The 23,142-nt window shown below is 31.6% G+C and overlaps 1 protein-coding gene across 3 annotated transcripts in view; it reads left to right on the top strand.

The window, feature by feature from the left end:
* Positions 1-1,366: 1,366 nt before the first annotated feature.
* LOC114325709 (putative inorganic phosphate cotransporter) overlaps positions 1,367-23,142 on the top strand; it is a 70,898-nt gene continuing 49,122 nt past the window's right edge. The window contains exons 1-2 of one of the 3 annotated variants that reach the window (XM_050656326.1): positions 1,367-1,386; positions 20,895-21,056. In XM_050656326.1, the coding sequence (XP_050512283.1) occupies positions 20,936-21,056 (121 nt within the window). In that variant the 5' untranslated portion in view covers positions 1,367-1,386; positions 20,895-20,935. Of the gene's footprint in view, positions 1,387-17,421; positions 17,708-20,894; positions 21,057-23,142 lie in introns of those variants that run through there. The other 2 variants (XM_050656325.1, XM_050656324.1) reach the window with 2 other exon arrangements.

Here is a 23,142-nt window from a genome sequence, read left to right as displayed (position 1 = left end):
AGTGATAACAAACAAACTGAATAAAATTATAACAGCAGAAGAACAACAAGGTTTTAGGTCGGGAAGATCATGCCCCGACGGTATATTTATAATGAGGCAGATTCGAGAAAAATCGTTAGAATAAAACAAACCGGCATACTTATGTTTCGTGGACCTTAAGAAGGCATTTGGCACGGTCAAATTAAAGGACGTTATCCATTTATTGTACGCAAGAGAGGTACCTCTAGAAATAATTTAAACGATCGAAAATATCTACCAGAACAACACAATAAAAGTAAAAGTAGATGAAGAACTAACTGACCCAATTGAAGCTGGCAAGGGGATAAGACAGAGAGATTCCCAGGGTCCTCTGTTATTCAACCTGATCATGGACGAAATAATAAAAAAAGTAAGAACAAAAAAGGATACCAAATGGGAGAAAAAAAACTTAAAATAATCTGCTATGCAGACGACGCAATACTAATCTCTCAAAGTGAAGATGATTTACAACGTATGCTGCACGAATTTAATATAACTGCTAGAAAATGTAACATGTTAATCGATGGTAAGGCGCTGTGGGATAGAGCTAAAAGTGCAGATATACGAAGGAGATGCAAGGTGGACAACATTACTAACTGGGTGAAAAGCAGAAGAGTAGAATGGAACGTCCACATAAGCCGAATGACAACAAATAGAGTAGTAAGGACGGCGAGAGACGGTTCCCCAATAGGAAGACGATCAGTGGGAAGACCACGAAAACAATAAAAATTTCCTTTAGAATGAAATAATTGAAATTAAAAATCACACTACATTTTCTCTTAGTTTTTCATCCCTGTAACTTATTAAAAGAACCATTATAGAAGTTTTCAGGGACTTTCGGCCCTCGGTAAAAATGTAATCTTTCATTTTGCATTTAAATTTTTCATAAATACTTATTAATTTTCTCAGGATTCGAAAAAAATGAATCCCATATAAATAGCATTGGTGCCGAAAATACGTACCCATCCCCTTAAGTGAGTAGTCGCAGAATGTGTGGATTACCTTCAGGTTGCATCTTGTATTTAGTTTGAAGATAAGATATAGAACCCTCGGGCTTGTGCACTTAATTTTAACTATATTTTCAAAGTAGATTCAGTTATATGATGTTAAGACGATGTATTGCATACAAGAATATTGTTGTTTTTCATACTATTATATCATTAAACGGTGAGTAAGTTATTGCATAAATCTAAAATGCAAATGTGTTTTTTAAATATTTTTCAAGATACATATTAATACCCATTTTACAAAATTATCAATTCCGACTGATGTACGTTGCAAAGTGCAACAGTTTAATTGGTGTAGTCTGTTATTAACTATTCTAAACAACGGAGAAAATAATATAGTTACATAAAGAACACTTAGTTGGTGAGTAGAAAAAGCTTTGGACTTCATTCTATTTTTGGCTGCAATCTTTTAAATCTATCATTAAAATGATAGCAAGCTAGTATGCAAGTGAATATTATTAACTTTATAATTGCGTGAAATTTTAATTATAATATCGTTGGTTTACACAACAATATTGTTTACAATATATCAATATTACCAAATACATCAATGTATTAATATTAATGTAATATATTAATGCGTGAATAAAAACGACAACACAATTTATACCAACGTAGAATTTAATCATCATCTTCTTCAGCTCTCCCCTTTTCATGGCTGCTGTTCCTTACTCTTCTTCTCTACTCATTTCTGTTCATCGAGTCATCTTCATTTAAAGCTCGCTAACATCCAACAGCCCCATTATCATTATCATTAAGCCGTACTCATCCGCTGCTGGACATAGGTCTTTCCATCTGTCGCTGTTTTGTTCGGCTTACATCCAGTAACTATTAACACTAGTGACTTATGATTAAGTGATTCTGATTCAGTGATTCTGCTCGTGATCTCCTCTCGACAAAACGTTTTGTCCAGCGGTTGTCTGATCATCTGGCCATATGTCCTCCTCAGTTCCACATTAGCGACACGATTCTTTCAACAGCATCTGTTGATTTTATTACACGAGGTATTTCTTCATTTGCGCTTCAGTATTACAGGAAGATACCCAAAAGCTGGCGCTCCATAGCGCTCTGCCCCGTATAGAAATATTGAGAAAACAAGGGCATTCACCAGTCTCATCTTTATATTTTGAGAGATAGATCTGTCTTTACAAACTTTAGTTAGGCGACTCATCGCATTTTTTGACATACCAATACGTCCCCGAACTTCTGCTTCAGTTACCATCGTTAGTTATACTAGACCCGAGATAGACAAAGGTGTTTAATATCTGGTATTCCTGCAACATGTTAGTCAGTTGAATAGTGTCGAATCTGTCGACCACCATTATTTTTGTCTTAGCTTTATTGATTTTCATACCAACTTTATTGATTTCGTACTCAACTCTTCGCAGGAGATCTGTATGGAAATTTCTGTAGTGAAATGGAATAAATATAATAGGAGCTTCTAAGTTCTACCCTGTATGTTCCGCTACTTTATATTAGATAATTATGTTTGATGAATTAGTCTATAATTAATGTTTCCTAGTATCAACAATTAGAAAATCCTCACGCTAAGCTATTGATAGATTTTTCCTGTATAGATTGTGTAATGGTATCTATAACAAATTTATATTTGACCAAGAAAAATTAGCAGTGCACAAAGGTCACTATCATAAACCTAAAACAAAGCACAAATACCCATGAAAGACCAAAGAACAGATTTATCACGATTATATCACTGTACTCAAGAAGTAAAAACAATATCTATTAAAAACAAACAGCGGCTATTATAATTGAGGAGCATTTAACAGCTGACAGATGACGATAAATAGATATGTACGACAGGGATATATACTGTCTCCATTATTATTAAATACGTGTTCAGATCACATTAAACATAAGCCGAATGACAACAAATAGGGTAGTCAGTACAGCGAGAGAGTTCCCCAATAGCAAGACGATCAGTGGGAACACCACGAAAACGATGGAACCACAACTTACTAGAGGCACATTGAAAAAACAGACAGAGTCACGTCTATACAAAAAGAAGAAGAAGAAGAAGAAGAAGAAGATCACATTATGAACCTTGCTCTAACTGATATAGACGAATAAATACTTATAATTGGAGAAAGATACGTGGATGACATTGTCATTTTTGCACACAGTCTGAGAGCTCTCCAGTTGCTTGTCCCCATAGCCCAGGCGCCCAGGGTGGAATATACCAAGTATAGCAGGATAACGCCAACTAGCGCCATCTTCACAGACTGAAAAATAAGTCAGACGCCATGTCACCGGCCCGGAATACGATTGACGTAACTGCAAATTTTGTCAATTCCTGTTTATTGCGTAATTAACTTCTAAAATACTGTGTACAGATGATACAAAAGCGACAGAACTGTAACTATATGCTGAACCACCACAGGGTAGTTGCGTTGTTATTGAAATACGCACCATTTTATACCTTGTTTCAGATGAAGAATGGCGCAACTGTAAATACGCTCGAAAATGGGAGGACTATTATATTAAGATAATGAAATTTGGATCAATAGGGATGAAAATAAGAGCCATCGCTGTAAAAATAGACGGCATAATAAATATTTAAAAATATTTTTTTTCATGTCAAAAATGACGCAACTGTAGATAGGCTTGAAAATGGGGGGATTAAAATAAATTTAGATAATGAAATTCGAACCCATGGGGATAAAACTAAAAGCCATCGTTGTTAGAATAAACGCCATACAGACACTCCGGACCCTTACTGTTTATTTAATTACTATTTTAAATATTTAAAAAAATTTAGATGAAGAATGACGCAACTGCAAAAAGGGTTGAGATGGGAGGATTAAATTAAGGTAATGAAATTCGAACCATTGGGGATAAAAATAATAGCCATCATTTTAAGAATAAATGTATATACCGATACTCCTGGACGATTATTCCTCATTTAATCCCTATTTTAAATATTTAAAAATCGTTTTTTTGCTCTCCTGAGAAAGTTGGCTTTTTGCAGTTACGTCATTCTTATTCCGGACCGGCGATATTGCTTTCGCAACGATAGTGCTAAGTTAGTCCAGAGAAATAGGGTTTTTGTTGGGACACTTGAGCAGCCAGTTCGCAAATGGGTTTTTTGGGTACTATATACCTAATACATTATAAACACAAAAATGCCCGTTACAGGTAAAAACAGGGTAATTAAATATCTTATTTAGAGCATTTATTTTTTGTAGATGAGCAAAGGTTCAAAATGGCAGTTTTTAAATTTTGGTTCGATCATTTGTTGCTTCGCTAATTGTAAAATAAAAATAAAATTTTGAAAATAAAAAATTTGCTAAAATTCCTACGAAAATGAACTTAAGACTTTGAGGTTACATGAAATGTTGACACAACCAGTACATATCATACACAAAAAATTTCAAGACTAGTCGTCAATTACTTTAAATTTTATTCAATTTGTTTGAATGTCATGAAAGAAGAACACTTATATTTTCAAATCATTTAAAAAAATCAATAAAATGTAATTTTTATCATTCTGAAAACATTTTACTAAAGTAGAGCTACTTTTTGGCTTAAAAACAAAAAGAATAACTTTGTTAATATTGACTGTAAAGTAAATCTACTTTGGGATTTCAAAAGCTGGTATTTTTACACGAATTTAAAATAAAAACTTTTCGCCTAGGTTAATTGAGATCAAAGTGAGCAACTTTTATTATTTAATTCACAGTTGCTTCTATATACATACATAAAATTCTCCTGTAATAGTATTAGTTACCATACTCCTCCGAAACGGCTTGACCGATTTTTATGAAACTTTACACGCATATCCCGTAGAACTGAAAATAGGTTTTAAACTATTTTTCATACCCATAAATTATAAGGGGGGTTGCTCCCCTGACATTTTTGGACAAAATTGTCTACCTTAATTTTATATGGTGTAGAATTAAAAAATACATACAGTCCTTAATTTTCACTCTTCTATCATCAACCCCTATTCTTTAACCTTCGGATGACCAAGCGGGGGAAATTGTGACCCCAGCGTATGTTTTTCTTTGATAAATTCAAAAGTATTTTCAATTTTTAACTCATTATTTTTTTATTTGACTTTAATATCATTCTAAATATCCTCATCTTTTGAAATAAAAAAAATTCCCTATATTTTACGAATAAAAAATATATTCTGAAGTTGATGTTTAGTAAAATAGCGTCTATTATATGTAATTCCAAGTAGTTTTACGCTAATGATGTCGACTTTGCAAAGTAACAAGACACTTACTCAACATACACACTACACATGACGCTAATACTTATGTTGTGACTGGCTGAATGATATAAAGTCCATGCCATAAAAAAAATAAAAAAAATAAAAAAAAACTTCATTTTCTTGTTAGCTGTCATTTTTGACATTTTTGAACTGGGGTCATTTTTCCCTCCCTTGGTCATCCGTGTAATAAAAAAAGGTTGGTCATCGGAAGGTAAATAGTCATCTATATTTACATCTATAAAATTCACTTGTTACAGTGTTAGTTGCCATACTCCTCCGATGCCGCTTGACCGATTTTTATTAAATTATATAATATGTATATTCGGTAAGACTTATAATCGATCGTAATCTATTTTTCATATCCCTGAGTAATAAGGGGGGTTCCCCCTAACATTTAGGTCGAGATATGCGTACATAACGTACTCTACAAGACAACGAGTTTATACAAATTAAAAAAATGATAATAATCCATAAACAAGCTCCGGAGATATTAATCGCAGCATATGTTTGCAGACTCAATTTTATTTTTTGAGTGCACGGATTTTAATAACTCCCTCCACCGACCATGAATCGATTTCGTTAGAACGTCATTTTTAAAGCTTTATTAATCACTTTTTTGAAGTTCAAAGTTTACTCAGATTTTTACACATAAACCATATACCTTGAGCTTCAAAATGGCGTCAGTTAGGTTGCTTAATTGTTATAAACAAAGTAGCTGTGAATTAAATAAAAAAAGTGGCTAACTTTGGCCGTAATTAACCTAGGAGAAATTTTTTTTTTTGAAAATTTGTGTAAAAATACCAGTTTTTTAAATCCCAAAGTAGTTTTAGTCTAGAATCAGTATTAACAAAGTTATTCAAATTGTTTTTAAGCCAAAAATGACTCTACTTTAGTAAAAGTTTTTTAATAATAGACTTTTTAATAATTTTTCCTAAATACTTTGAAATTATAGCTATTCTTCTGTCACGTGGTTTCCACAGAACTGCTAAATCGTTATTATTTTCTGGACAATAATATTATAAAAAAATCACTTTGGGATAAACCAATTGAATAAAACTTAAACTAATTGACGAATCTTCTTAAAATGTTTTGTGCATTATAATATGGACTGTTTGTCTCAACTTTTCTTGCAATAAGAAAGTCATAAGGTAATTTTCGCAAACGCTATAGTAAATATTTTATTTTAGAGATTTTAGTTTTATTTTTAACCCTGCTGTCCCGTTCGAATCAACTACACAAATGTACTGTTCGGGTCAATATGACCCAACTATGGTTTACGCTCCTTAATGGAAATAAAATAAGCTAATGGTGATAAATAAAACTTAAAACAAGAAATTATGGTTAATTAAACAAAAATTATGTTGTTAATGTAAATTAAACCTTATTAACAGAAACAAAAGGCATTTTTTCTTTCAAAAACGCCTAGTAACAAATATCTACAAAAATCTAATTCAGCTTAGAACTGGGACAGTAATTAAAAGAATGGATTTTACAAAAATATGTTTGTGATATAATCCAACATAATAATTTGTCTTGTTATCATTTTTACGGCAAGTTTACAGCGTGTTCGTTTAGCAGGCGGAGTTAGATTTAATAGACGTTCACTAGCATTTCCATCATGTCTACTTGTTCCTGCTCGTGTCCTTTTTACGAATTCGTAAGAGCCTTTAGTTATTGGTATATTTTTTTGGAAACGATGACAGGATTTATTAGTTTTTTCCCAATTCCTCAAGAAAAATTCGCCGTTTTTTCAATTGATTGGTATTCCATTGGAAATTTATTGATGCCCGTAACACGAACGCGTTGTAGGCAGAAATGTCCAGTAGATTATAAAAAACAATCATTGGCCAGCGATTTATCTCTTCTCGTATACGTGCCAACAAGCTAATCTAGAGTATCCACTGCTCTCTTATTGGAAATTTAATCTAAAATAATTTGGGGCTTTTTCATTTGATGAAAGTGATGCATGATGCATCGATTCATGATGCAAAGTACTCATAAGAACAATATTTTTATTATTTTTGGGAATATTGTCAAATCTTGCATGAAGCAAAAAAGACGAGCTATGATCTTCTTTATTCGCGATTTTTGCTGGAAGCTCCGGTTTATTTTACTTATAATCCCCGGCATTGTATCTACTTTGTTTTAGAAGAAATTGTTCTAAATTTTACGATGTAAAAAAGTTATTATACACGTAATATTGTGGCATTCCAAATCACTACTCAAGTCACACATCACACGCATTTCTGTATCGATCTGCAATTTTAGAGCATAAGAAGTTTTACTGTTCATAATTACATAAACCCCAAAGTTTTGTGCCATATTTCGCTGGCTTGCTGGAATGTACCATTTGAAGGGAGAGCGGCCTCTAAAGGCAACTAGTTGCTTATCGACGGTAACATTTTCATCAGGGTTAAAATTTATTTTTACATTTTCTACCATGTTTCATAAATTTCACGTATTGCCGCAAGTTTATCAAAACGTCTTTTATCCTGTCTAATAGTTTTGTTATCAAAATAGTATTATTTGCAAATTTTTGTAAATATATCAAGCGACATTGTTGATCTAAATATAGTACGACCCGTTTCTTCATTCCATAAACTTTTAGTTGATTCACCATGGGACTTATAAACTCGAGCTAAAAATAAAAGACCAATGTATGCTTGAAAACCAACTTTATTCATGTCTTTCCAGTTGGTTCCAAATACACGCTGTCCGTCCATGTTGGTCATACTTATAATTTGGTTTGCAACATCGTCCAGCTATACTACAGTTTATTTTACAAGTTTTAGCTTGCAGAAATCTGTTTTTATTTACAGACGTATCCGGCTGACAAACACACAGGTACTGCCAATATAGAATACTGCCAACTAAACACACATACACAGGTAATTTTTAACGGTTTAAATACGCGGGTCACATTGACCCGAACGTACCCTAGGTAACAATTTCATTTTTATCAAAAAAATCAGGAAGTTGAATGTTTATCTCATATGCAAATGAAAGACCTCATATTAGTTAATAAAGTCACGAAACACCAAATCGTTACGCCGCGTAATAATTTGTAAAATAAGAAATAAATTATTTTTTGGGTCAAATAGACCCGAACAGGACAGCAGGGTTAAATTTCCGAAGCACCAAATGATCGAATCAAAATTCAAAAACGGACATTTTAACCTTTGCTCATCTACTAAAAGAAGTATACTATAATAAATAAGATATTTAATTATCCTATTTTTACCTGTAGCGATTTAAACGAAAAAACTGCCATTTTTGACCCTTATTTGTTAATAACTAAAATTCTCGTCCGAACTGTGACGGGCATTTTTGTATTTATAATGTATTAGGTATTCAGGGTGATTCAATAAGAATATCCAATCTCTGAGTTGTAGATTCTAGACCTCAAAATATTAAGATTTAACCCAAATCACTTATATAAATTGTGCGTCGTTACTAAGTTACAGGGTGTTCTATTTAAAAATTTAATAACGATTTTTACCCAGTACTTTAAAACTATTTGACATATCCTTGTCATACTTTGCAGAAAGTGTAGTTGCCGTACACCCTACTAAATTATGATAAACAAACGTTTCTGGCTAATACCAGAGGCGTACATGACAGGGGACAGTGCATGGTTTCCCCTTCCCAAATTCTACGCTACTGGCGAAATTGCTATTTTGGCACAATCTTTCGATTTTCCAATACTTTCTATGTAAATAATATACTCTTCATTCGTAACGTTAAGGTCATTAGTTTTCGAGATATTTGAAGTTAAAATTAAACTTTATAGTTATTTTGATTAATGTATTGTGCCCCTTCATTTTAACTTCAAATATCTCGAAAACTCATAATTTTATCGATACGAATGAAGAGTATATTATTTGCATAGGAAGCATTGGAGAATCTAAGAATTATGCTGAAATGGCAATTCCATCAGTGGCGTAGAATTTGGGAAGGTTCAACCATTAATTTTCCCCTGTACGCCTCTGGTAATAGCCAGAAACGTTTATTTAACATAAATTAGTAAGGTGTGCAGTACCTACACTTTTTGGAAAGTATGATACGGCAATTTCAAATACTTCTAAAGTACTGGGTACAAATAATTTTTAAACTTTTAAATCAATCCTCCCTATTACATAAATATTAACTATTTGTATCCAGTATTTAAAAAGTATTTGATATATCCTTATCATACTTAGCAGATAGTGTAGATACTGTACAACCTACTAAAATATGTTAAATAAAACTTTCTGGCTAGTACCAGAGGCGTACGACAGGGGAAAGTGAATGGTTGCCCCTTCTCACATTCTACGCCACTGGCGGAATTACTATTTTATTGCAACTTTTCGATTCTCCAATACTTTCTTTGTAAATAATATACTCTTCATCCGAACCGATAAAATCATTAGTTTTCGAGATATTTAAAGTTAAAAATGAAGGAGCACAATACATTAATCAAAATAGCTATGCCGTTTCATTTTCAACTTCAAATATGTCGAAAACTAATTACTTTAACGTTACGAATGTAGAGTATATTACTTGTATAGAAAATATTGGAAAATCGAAATATTGTGCTAAAATACAATTTCGCCAGTGGCGTAGAATTTGGGAAGGGTCAACCATTCACTTTCCCCTGTCGTACGCCTCTGGTAGTAGCCAGAAAAGTTTATTTATCATAATTTAGTAGGATGTACAGTACCCATATTTTCTGCCAAGTATGACAAGGATATGTCAAATAGTTTTAAAGCGCTGGGTAAAAATAATTATTAAATTTTTAAATAAAACTCAGTAACTCAGTAACGAGCCATATTTTATTTATATGATTTGGTTTAAATCTTAATATTTTGAGGTCTAGAATCTACATCTCAAAGATTGGACATTCTTAATGAATCACCCTGTATAGTACCAAAAAAAACCAATTTGCAACCTGGCTGCTCAAGTGTTCCGAACATGGTATATTTTTGCCTTATTTCCCTGGCGTAAGTGTGTTAACTAAAATAAATTTATAGGTAAACAATAATAAATAAAAAAATAAAAAATTTGCGTTCTTATTTGCTAATTTCTAGTACGAGTAGACTACCTACTGAACCAAAGTCCGAATATAAAGGCGCCAATGCTGAAGCGTCATTTGTATCAGACCTGCAGTATAATACTATTATTTATCTTTTGTATATCCAATATTATTAATATTGTCAATCAAACTAATAAAAAAATTGATCATGCATGCTATATTGTTGATTCTAGGTATATCATTGGAATATTTTAATTGGATTGATAACGCAGTTTTTACTTCATAATTTGGACATTTTGATAAAAACTCTTCAAAACTAACTTTTCTAACCATCTGAATCATAAAATATTTGACATTTGAACTAACACAACGCACTAGACGAGAAGTGTACAGGGTGTCCAAAAACTCTGCTGACAAACGAAGATCGAAGATTCCCAGATATTTTTAAGACAATTTAACCCAATTCACCAATAGTCCAGAGAAATAAGGATTTTCTCAGGACACTCAAAGATTCAGGTAGCTGACTACTTATTTAGTTATTGTAGACCTATAATAAGAAAACCTACCTGTTTCCTGCCTAGAATTCGCGTCCGTTTTTTAATTAATTATTAACACTTCAGTGCAAAAATCGCAATTTTTTCGATTTTTCGCACCCCATTCAAAAGCTAAATAGTTGGCATAAAACTACAAAATTTAATTTTTTAGAACATTGAAAAACCTTCAAAATGCCGATTTTTAAAAATTACAAAGTTAATTTGTTGCTAAGCAAACTACAAAATCGTGAAAATCGTTATTTGTTAAGAGGAAACAGTAGCGATCAACAGGTAGCGAAAACGCGTTCCAAGATTGCGGCTGTAATTTTGAATATTTTTTCGAGATATTTGGCACACGTATTCGTAATATAATAAAGAATGGAGGGACAGAGCCCAATTTGAAAAATATACTAATATGTGGAAATTACTCTGTAATTAAATACTACATTAAAAAAAACGAGCCTGTACCGCCATTAAGAAGAACAAAAAAATACACTTTCTTCAGATAAACTTTTTTATCCGATGCCTAGATTTTGTGTCATTTTGGAACTACTAATGAAATAAAAAAATTTAGTAGTTCCAAAATGACACAAAATCTAGGCATCGGATAAAAAATTTTATTTGAAAAAGTGTATTTTCTTGTTCTTCTTAATGGCGGTACAGGCTCGTTTTTTTTAATATAATATTTAATCACAGAGTAATTTCCACATATTAATATATTTTTCAAATTGGGCTCTGTACTGCCATTCTTTATTATATTACGAATACGTGTGCCAAATACCTCGAAAAAATATTCATAATTACAGCCGCAACCTTGGAACGCGTTTTTGCTACCTGTTGATCGCTACTGTATCACCTTAATAACTTTTACTAAAACTACTTCAGAACTTTAGTGTTTCACCCAAAGTTGGGTATTGGGGTACTTAAGAAACCCCAAAATTTGAGACCGACCCATTAGTTAGTTGAAAAGTTATTCTATTTGTTTATCTCAGGGTCCTTTATTTTGCAATGACATAAGACAGAAAAAAATGAAGATAGGGCAATTCTGCGCATGCCAAATGAAAGTAGAAAAGTGATACTATCAACATGTACTAAAAAAGATAAAACAATTATCTAATACAATCAAAAATCCTAATGACACATTTTTGAAATTTTGTAGAACCTACCAGTTTTCTATAGGCAAGAAACAGATAGGTTTCCTTCCTACAGTTTTACAATAACTAAAAAAGTAGTCAGCTACCTGGATCTTTGAGTATCCCGAACATGGTCTATTCCTAGCTTATTTCCCTGGAGTATTAGTCCGAAAATGCTTCCTAACAAGGTAGAGAGAGCTCTTTGAAGATGGCGTCTTGTGATTAGTTTTTTTTAATCCCTCCAGAATGCTTCTTTTTAGAAAAACGAAAACTGGTACACCTATTTATCTTCCAGCGACCCATCAACGCCATTAACTGCGGATTTCTTGTACCGGTCATAGGCGTCGGTTATGGGTATGCCAACGGTCATTTTTTCGCATAACTTTTTGTCTTAAACTTTTTAGCATTTTTGATACTAAATTATTAAATTATGAGGTACTCTAGTACTAAAATATACTTTTGATTCAAGTCGGTCGAATGTACCGTTTTCTGGAAAATTCGATTTGAAAATTTTTCGTTTTTTTTAATTTGAAAAAAAATATGGAAAAAAATTTTCAGATACGTATTTTCCCGATTAAAGAGTAATTAAATATTAAAGAGTAATTTTTATTACTAGAATATGTCAGAATTTGATAATCCACTGTCAAAAATTCTAAAAATTAAAGACAAAAAGTTATGCGCTAAAATAAACGATAAAATCGATAAAACGATAAAATAAATAATCGATGAAATCCATTTATATCTGGAAGATAAATAAAGTTTCAAATCGATTTTTCTAGAAAACGGTGTAGATATCCTTCCGACTTAAAGCAAGAGTACATTTTAGTACTAGAATACATACTTCACAATTTAATAATCCAGTATCAAAAATGCTTAAAAGTTAAACACAAAAAATCTTACGATAAAATATATGTTGCCCTACCCAAAACGGACGTCTATGACCGGTGCTAGAAATTCGCAACTGATAAAATCGATTTATCCTGGAAGATAAATATGCGTACCAGTTTTCGTTTTTCTAAATATAGGCGGTCTGGAGGTATTTAAAAAAAAACTAAATACAAGAGGCCATCTTTAAAGAATTCTAGCTCCGTTCTTGGACTAGGTGAATTATGTTATTAAGCTGCCTTAAAATTATTTGAGGAATCTCCTGTCTTCGTTTGTCAGGATAGTTTCTGGACAGCATGTATAAATAGTTGTTACAAATAACAGCGTATCCCGGATGCGCATACAAGATTACAAGACCGGAAAAGTATAATGAGAAAATTGGCAATTAAATTAAAAAAAATCGTAGTACACTTACGTAGTATCTCAAATTCAACAGAGATCGATTATTTAAAGAACATTACTTGCCCAAACAGTCAATCAGGCTTAATTTTTAAGGGATATTAAGAATCTTTTATATTGTATTAAATTTATTATTAAAAAACAGTTTGAAAATAGGTCGACTTTTTAGCCAAGGTAAGTATTGGTCCAAAAGCTGTGAGACATTTTTGAGTAGGTATTTTAGGCAACCTGAAAATTTTTCAGGGGACTCTTCCATGATAGCCTAATACAAAACTGTCGGTCTGGCTGGAGGGTAGCGGTTATTTTCCCCAAAAATCCCCCCCAAATTTAAAAAAAGGGTAAAAATTGTTATTACAAAAAATATCAGTGGCGTGACTTTAAAGTAAATTTAAATATTCAAATATAAAGAAAATAAACAAGCCAGACGATTTGAGGGCGATTTTAACTCTGCATGATACTTGCATGGGCGTCCCAGGATTATTTCCAGGGGATGCATCTGAACTTCAGAAGATTTCATCTGAATTTGTACACACTATTAACGAGTATAAAATATACAACTATACATACATAGCTATGTATATTTATGCCGGAGAAGGAGGTGCAATTGTTATTTTGACAGGGTATTTTTTAATATTAAAAATAAATATTCTAAAAAGACAGGTTTTTGGTGAAATTTTCCAACTGCCATATCATCAAACAAATTACCCGTGCATATAAATGAAAAGCGCTATAGGTAAGCTGCACTGTGAGAAAGGGCGTATACCGATAGCTGTTTGCGTCCTCTGTTCTAGCGGAGAGAGTCCGTTTGCTCGAGAAAAATCACGTGACCTGGCGATACCCATGTTGTTGTGCCTCGAAACGTTAGAATAATTATTATATATTATAGTTTTTTAAGTAACTTTTTCTTAATTAAAAGAAAATAATACGTACTATACAATAGATTTTGCAAATATGATAGAAAAAGACAAATTTATTATTATAAATATATAGGTAAAAAAGTATAAAACTATAAGCTAAATGAATTCGGTGTCCGAATCTTGTACTTCTTCTTCAAACTCCTCATCTGAGCTTAAATATGCATTCACTTCTTCTTCCTCAGACTCGTCAGTCGAAGCCTGCACAATCACGGGCGCATCTGAAGAAAGACTTGCCATTGTTGAGATGTGGTGTTATCGAATAATGTAAAAAATATCATGGACACAACACGTAGCAAACACGGAAACATTAAGAAAGATGAAAAAGGAAAAAGAAATACTCAACACTATGAAGGAAAAAAATGAGCTACTTTGGTCATATATTAAGAAATAAAAAACCTGATGTGATTGGTTAAATAAGGAAAAGTATTAAGTAATGGTTATATTATAAGTAAGAATACGTAGCAACTCAATTAATTAATCACTAATTAATTTTTAATTAAGTCTAAATACATTTTACCACTATTTACAGGTCAGGTAGAAGAGGAATCTGAGTCTCGAGGGCAGTCTGACGAAGAAAAAGAGAATGAATATTTAAGCTCAGATAAGGAGTTTGAAGAAGATGTACAAGATTCGGACACAGAATTAATTTAGATTATAGTTTTATACTTTTTTACCTATATATTTATAATAATAAATTTGTCTTTTTCTATAATATTTGCAAAATCTATTGTACAGTCCGTATTATTTTCCTTTAATTAAAAAAAGTTACTTACAACAACATGGGTATCGCCAGGTCACGTGATTTTTCTCGAGCGAACGGACTCGCTCAGTTACAACAGAGGACGCAAACATCTATCGGTATACGCTCTTTCTCACACTGGTGCTTACCTATAGCGCTTTTCATTTATAATGCACGCGTAATTTGTTTGATCACATGGCAGTTGGAAAATTTCACCAAAAAAAACCTGTCTTTAAGAATATTTATTTTTAATATTAAAAATACCCTGTTAAAATAACAATTGCTTCTCCCTGTCCGGAAGGAATGTACATAGCTATGCATGTATAGTTGTATATTTTATACTCGTTAATAGTATGTATAGATTCAGATGAAATCTTCTGAAGTTCAGATGCATCCCTTGAAAATAATGCTGGGACGCCCATGCAAGCATCTTGCAGAGTTAAAATCGCCCTCAAATCGCCTGGCCTGTTTATTTTTTTATATTTGAATATTTAAATTTACTTTAAAGTCACGTCAATGATATTTTTTGTAATAACAATTTTTACCCTTTTTTAACTTTGGGGGGATTTTTGGGGAAAATAACCGCTACCCTCCAGCCAGACCGGCATTTTTGTATTAGGATATCATGTAGAAGTCACCTGAAAAATTTTCAGGTTGCCTAAAATACCTACTCAAAAATGTCTCACAGCTCTTATACAGTATGTCCCTGTAAGTTGTATCCATATGGAAAACTTTTTTATTATTAATTTTACGAAACAAAGTTATTTTTCATAAAAAGCTCTGCATGGTCCAAAACCTAAGATTCAACCATCAGATATCAAATTTTATGAATATTATACCAGGTATGTCAAAAAGTTTGAATTTCACTCAAGAGTAAAGTAGCTTTATTTTTCACAATTTTGAAAATTGCTATTATGAAAAGTTGTTTGGAATTAAAAACTATATTCTAATATGCAATTACATCCTTCTAATTGAAAAAAAAAATTTTTTTTGAAAAATTATGGATAACATTATTTTCAGTAATTTTAATTCTAATAACTCTTTTATTATTAATTTTACGAAAAAAGTAATTCGTAATAAAAAGTTCGGCATGGTCTAAAATAGTCTAAAACCTAAAATACAACCATCTTATGTCAATTTTATACGAGGTGTGTCAAAAAAGATAAATTTAGATCAAAAGTATAGTACCTTTATAGTTCAAAATATTTCAATAAGAAGGATGTAATTACATACTGAAACATTGTTTTTAATTCTTAATAACTTTTCATAATAACAATTTTTGATATTGTGAAAAATAAAGGTATTTTACTCTTGAGCCCAATTCATATTTTTTGACATACCTTGTATAAAATTGATAAAATTTGACATAAGATGGTTGTATTTTAGGTTTAAGACCATGCAGAACTTTTTATTAAGAATCACTTTTTTTCGTAAAATTAATAATAAAAGAGTTATCAGAATTGAAATAACTGAAAATAAAGTTAGCTATCCATAATTTTTCAAAAAAAAAATTTTTCAATTAGAAGGGTGTAATTGCCTATTAAAATATAGTTTTTAATTCCAAAAAACTTTTTATAATAACAATTTTCAATATTGTGAAAAATAAAGCTACTTTACTCTTGAGTAAAATTCAAATTTTTTGACATACCTCGTATAATATTCATAAAATTTTATATCCGATGGTTGAATCTTAGGTTTTGGACCATGCAGAGCTTTTTATGAAGAATGACTTTTTTTCGTAAAATTAATAATAAAAAAGTTTTCCATATGGATACAACTTACAGGGACATACTGTATAATATGGTTGTTGCGTCCTTTTCCACATTTTTTAAAAATTTTGCATCGAAGTCGTCCAGCCCTGCGACTTTTGTGTGAAGTGTGAATTGTTCTTCCAGAGTTTTATTTTTATCTTCTCTGATAACTTTTCTCGGAGCTTATCCCTCTCTAGAGAGATATGCGTCGTAGTCTTTTCCCTCGGATTCTCTTCATATGTCCATCATACTTCATACTGAATATATTGCCGGTAGTCCACGGTTTTTTTCTATTTAGCTATCTATGTTAGCAGTAAAATGCGAAATTTCTCGGGAGAGCAAAAAAACTATTTTTACAACGATGTGTACATTCTACAACGATGGCTTTTATTTTCATCCCTATTGGCTCAAATTCATTTCCTAGTGGCTCGAATCTATACACAATATTTTAGAAGTTAATTACGCAATAAACAGGAATTGACAAAATTTGCAGTTATGTCATTGTTCTTCCGGGATGGCGAATTGCCATACTCAATGCCATTAATCTCAATAATTATAACAGCCGCCCTGTATGCGTCTTTTATTTAAAGCAACTAATTATCATTTGTACTTTTTATTGGCAATTAACCATAGGTTAAACGTGATTTGATATCACTTGTAAATTTAAATAAATGAAAACAATTCCATTCAATCCGTCTTTATTTACATTAAACACCTATTGGCTATCGATTTATGAGCTTAAATTTTTTGACCAATAATTTAGAACAAAACCTGTTTGTTATTTTTACGAAGGTGATTAGCGATTTCCGAAAAACGTTAAGTTGACAGATTGCTAGATTATTGAGGTAGACCTAAATGAGTATGATACAACCTGTTTTTGGCGACAAGTATATTATTTATTATTTAAAATCCCAATCAATGATGGAGGTCACAGATTTCTAAAATAGTTTTGAAGAATTAAACCGCAAATAGCAGTGAAGATTGAAACACAAAAGTGGAGACAGTTAAAAGTTAGACATAAAATTTTTGAACCAGACTACGTTTTTAAAAAGGAGAATTTATCGGTCAGTATTAGAAAAGGTCAGTAGATATTTGATCGTTATGTTTCTGTTCTCGTGGTGTTATAGCGTAGATTTTTTCTATATAGGTCTTATTTTATTTCACATCAACCATGAAACTTTTAAGCGGTGGTGGTAGAATATATTGTAAAATAAACACAGTTATAACATGTCACCCAATAAAATATCATGGCTATAATTCTGGAAGACTTCGTGTTTCGAAGATCTGTTCTTTTGGGCTTGACTCACTACAAAAAGCATGCTGGTGCTAAGCCCGAGAACCTCACTAAATTTATTTGAGGTATTCCTAGTCATATAGAAACATAGAGTTATAAAACCAACAGAAATGTTTAACAAAAAGAATTAGGCTAATATACATACAAAATTGGAGAAATATGATCATATTATGGAATATGCATTAAATAATAATTAATTATTATTTATTTACAAAAGTATAATACAGCTATAAGGAAATATCAATGACTGAGGTCAGTGTAATTATCACTATTATCTGCTAAATTAATTACAATAATTACAATAAAAAATTGTCTGTATAAAGACAGGAATTTTCAACTTTTCTCAATGCGCAATTTCTCCGCTCCTTTTATATTCCCACGGTCTCCAACTTATAAAAAATTTGTTCCATCGGTCTTCTTTTTGTCTTATAGTGTGACGGGCAAATCTCCATTTCAATTTTGCAACTTCTTGTCTAACATCCCTAACTTTGGTTTTCTCTCTTATCCACTCGTTCCTCTTTTTATCCATTAGTCTTATGTGCAACATTTACCTTTCCACTGCTCTTTGCGTTTTTATGATTTTGTCCTTGTTTGCTTTTGTAAACGTCCACGATTGGGAACCATAAATAAGAACAGGGAGTACACGTTGATTATATAAATTGGGCTTAAGATGTTGTGGATATCTTTTTTAAGGATGTCGCTTTATTTGCCAAATGCTGCCCATGCCAATCTAACTTGTATTTTGATCTTTTTTATAGCTACGGTTGTTAAAATTCGCAATAAATCTTTTTTCGTTTATATTTCTTCAAAACAAATATTAATAAATATCAAGATCTCCATGGACCCAACCCAAATAAGATGTACATTAATGCCATAATTATCTGGAAAGTCACTTTTTAACGTGGATTTAGTTTTGGCTTCTTTGTGAATCATATTTTCTTTTTGTAGCAGTTGGCCCCTTCTCGTTTGGGGGCATTAAGTGTATTATTCAAGCCAGGATTTTCCCATTTCTTTCCCCTTCTGCAGTACTGCCCTTTTTCAAGTTTTTTGTGTCTGTCTACTCTCCTTCGGCCTTGAAGATTCCAACTCAGCGCACTTCTGGTAATGTCATCTGGAGGTCTTGTGGGGTCATCATTTGGTCTTATGATAGAACACGTGATATATCGAATATTTAGATTTAAAATTAGTACAAGGAAACCACTTTAAATGTTTGACTAAGCAAAAATTAATGAGTTATTTTTATTTTTAGTAATTATTTTAAAAATAAAAACCTTCCAATAAATTTTAATACATGATAATTTAGTAACACTCAAACTACTAAATTCAGGTATTAGTCCAGGAACCGAAGCTTTTCACCTCGCAATTTTTACAGAATGGACCGATTTGCTTGAAAATTTGAGAATAAGTAGTGGATAGTTCAAGGATCAAAAACTATATGATGCCTAAAGGCGCTTTTACCATGGGGGTGGTTGCTACCTCATGTCGGGGGTGGAAATTTTTTATTATATTTTAACCGCAAAGGTTGATAAAAACATTCATTCTAAGCAAAAAATGTTATATACAATTTTTTGATAAAATTAATAGTTTTCGATTTATTCGCTATCGAAAGTGTTAGTTTTATATCAAAAATCAATGTGCTATCGAAAAAATCAATGTTTTTCCATAATACTCATTTACGATTCACTCAATTTTTGCCGTAGAAAAACTTGTTTTAAACCAAGTTCTTGGGAATTAAATAACCGACAATTTCATATTTAAACATTTTTCGTATCTCTGATGGTAATGTTTCTATTCTGAAGAAAATGGCATTTTTTACCAAACTACAAACATTCGTTATTGGCTTTTAACTCCAGTTTTTTAAAAACTAATTTTTCTAAGCCAGTCAAACTTCTAGAATCTATTAATAATACATAAATAAAGAAGAATGAATAAGGCCAATGACTAAAAACACCGCTAACTTACATTATTATCCTTCCAATTGGATTTCTCTTCTTTTTTTCTTTTTCAAAAAAAATATATTGATTTTTAACCGTACCTTTTTTATTTTTTAAGATATTTTTAAATTCTTTAAATTAGTTTCAACAAGTTATCCTCGAAAAATGCATAGTTCTTCCGTCTTTTGACTTTGAAACTGCAATATTTAACATTTGACGAAGAAGAGCTAACATATAATAAAGTATAGCTCGATTACTATTGGTCTTAAAAAAAATTTAAAAAACAGTTTTGTTAATTTTTTTAAAAGGTACATTTTTGTTAAAAAAGTTGTTTTGATAAAACGAAAACTTTTGGAGTTATTAGCAGAAAACTTATTAAGAACATTGATTTTTCCCGATATAAAACTAACACTGTCGATAGCAAATAAATCAAAAACTATTAATTCTATCAAAAAAATGTATAGAAAGTTTTTTGCTTAGAATGCACGTTTTCACCAACTTTTGTGGTCAAAATATATTAAAAAATGTCCACCCCTCAGATAGGGTGACATCCACCCCTATGGTAAAAGCGCCTTTCGGCATCATATAGATTTTGATCCTTGGACTACCCACTACTTATTCTCAAATTTTGAAGCAAATCGATCTATTCTGTAAAAATGGCGAGGTTTTGTCCTATTTTAAGCTTCATAACTTGGACTATATTATGCTTACGTGGGTTTATTTATTGGGTTCTTAATGTAGTGTTATTTAGTTTCGTAGTATGTGGATACATATTATTACGAAAAAAAAATAGAGTGGTTCTTTAGTGTATCAGAAAATATTTTTTCTATTGTCCTTTTGTATTAAGACCGTCGCGTCGTTGTGTTAAATAACTAAAATTTATTCAGAAATTAAAAAGATGTCGGCCAGTTCAACATTGTACACCACGACAAAAGATCTGAAAGAGATCTTAAATCTAATAGAAGAACCTTAATATAATACCTTAATAATACTTAATCAATTAATGTAAATACAATATGTAATCATTCATTTTGTTTAGGATGTTTTAGGTGAAAATAAAAAAAGTACTTAAAAATTACTATGAAAAATGACAAAAGAGGAGTCATGCTCACAAGCCTCTCAGGAAAAGCTATGGACGAGGAAAAACAAGTTGATCATTCAACTGAATTATTAAGTGATAATGTAGAAAATGTAGCTAAAGGTAAATATGTTAATATTAATTATTTTTCTGGTTTTTTTTATTCAAAGTCGAGACTACAATTCCGTAGCTTTAAAAACTGTATATGAATAAGGCTCTTGAACTCCATATAATGTGGAGCATAGAGATCCAGTGAAAACGTGCCACCAAGTCCTGTTTTGTGTTAAAGTCTTCACCTTATTATAGGAGATTCCTTGACCGCTCATCTCGTCCTTAAATGATGTTGGCTAAGTTTGTGTTAAGCTTCCTTTCTTTTTCTTTGGGGATTCCTCTCTAGGACAGTCTTTGCAATTCAGTGACTATTTTTACGAAGTGTGTGGACGTGTGGACGATCCAAGCTTACTTTCTGGACTTTATTTCATTCTCTATGACCGTATGTTCGGTCAGGTGTAGCACATCAAAGGTTTTTGTCTATTATAATACAGTGGAACCTCGATAAGTCGGATAATCGGGACCTCGGCCGATCCGGCTTATCGAAAATCCGGGTTAGCCGGAGAATATGGTAAAAATTAATAAAACACGGTATACTTACAGATAAACTCCATTATAATGGCAAAATCATGAAATATACAGGGTGAGGCAGATAACTGGCCTATTAGAAATATCTCGAGAACTAAAGGCAACAGAATCATGAAAATTTTAATTATGGGGTTTTGAAGGATGATCTATTAAATGAAAATATTTTCATCTGTTTGCAACTTACGGTTATACCGGAAGTTGCTCATAACTTCGTTTTTTTAATGGGACACCCTGTATATTTTTACATTTTTGGATTCTCTTCGATGTATTCTTTCTTAAAATATGAGGATTTGTAATGTTATACATGGTATTTTAAAAGATAATTACGTTTTTTTATTAATTTCGTAGCACTATTCACACCCTGTAGAATTGTAGTAGTTTGACAACTAAAACTTTACTTACGTTCAAATGATTTTTAATATAGTCTACTATTATTAAGAATCATTAATATAGCTAAATTATTAATTCTAGTATACAGGGTTGGTCGAAACTCGGAATGAGTATTTTCTGAGTTTTCTTAAATGGAACACCCTATATTTTAGTATTGTAATGGAGTGATATTTTATGGTACTTTTTTATTTCTTAAGCATTCCCTATACCTAACTGCTTTAATTTGTGCTTAATTGTTAGTCGCACCAACAATCTTAACTACGTAGGTATTTTTATATCTAAACCATTATTGGTAATTTTAAGGATCAGTCTGGATTAATACGTATTTATTTATGAAAAATTATTTGTGATTGAATATTTTCACGGCCAACCTAATAAAATTTTACGTATTTTTTGTTGAAATTAATGTTTAGTTTTAATCACCAATAACTCACAAATTAAAGCAGTTAGGTATAGGGAATACTTATAAAATAAAAAATCACTATGAAATATCATTTCACTGCAATACAGGGTGTTCTATTTAAGAAAACTCAGAAAATATTCATTCCGAGTTTCGACCAACCCTGTATACTAAAATTTCAAAATTAGCTATACTAATGATTCTTAACAATAATATACTATATTAAAAATCACATGAACGTAAGCAGAGTTTTTAATGTCAAACTATTATAATTCTACAGGGTGTGAATATTGCTATGAAATTAATAAAAAAACGTAAATATCTTTTAAAATACCATGTATAATATTACAATATCTTATATTTTAAGAAAGAAAATATTAAGGAGAATTCAAATATGTAAAAATATATAGGGTGTTCCATTTAAAAAACCCAAGTTATAAGCAACTTCCGGTATAAACGGAAGTTGCAAAGAGATGAAAATATTTTCATTTAGTAGGTCATCCCTCAAAACCCTTATATTCCAATTTTCATGATTCTGTTGCCTTTAGTTCTCGAGATATTTCTAATAGGCCAGTTATCTGCCTCACCCTATATATGCACAGTACATCTAAATTACGTATAGTTGTATATGTTACCGGCCAAACCAGATTTCAGGATTTTGGCCTAGGCCAAACTAGTTTGTCATGAACGCGTTAGGATAAACTAGTTCGGCCTAGGCAAAACTAGTTTGTCCTGAACTCGGTCGGAACGCGGCCTAGGCCTAACTAGTTTGTTCTAAAC

This window comes from Diabrotica virgifera, chromosome 7 (assembly GCF_917563875.1).
Source record: "Diabrotica virgifera virgifera chromosome 7, PGI_DIABVI_V3a".
Taxonomy (NCBI): Eukaryota; Metazoa; Arthropoda; class Insecta; order Coleoptera; family Chrysomelidae; genus Diabrotica; species Diabrotica virgifera.
This window is presented reverse-complemented; position numbering and strand designations above follow the sequence as displayed.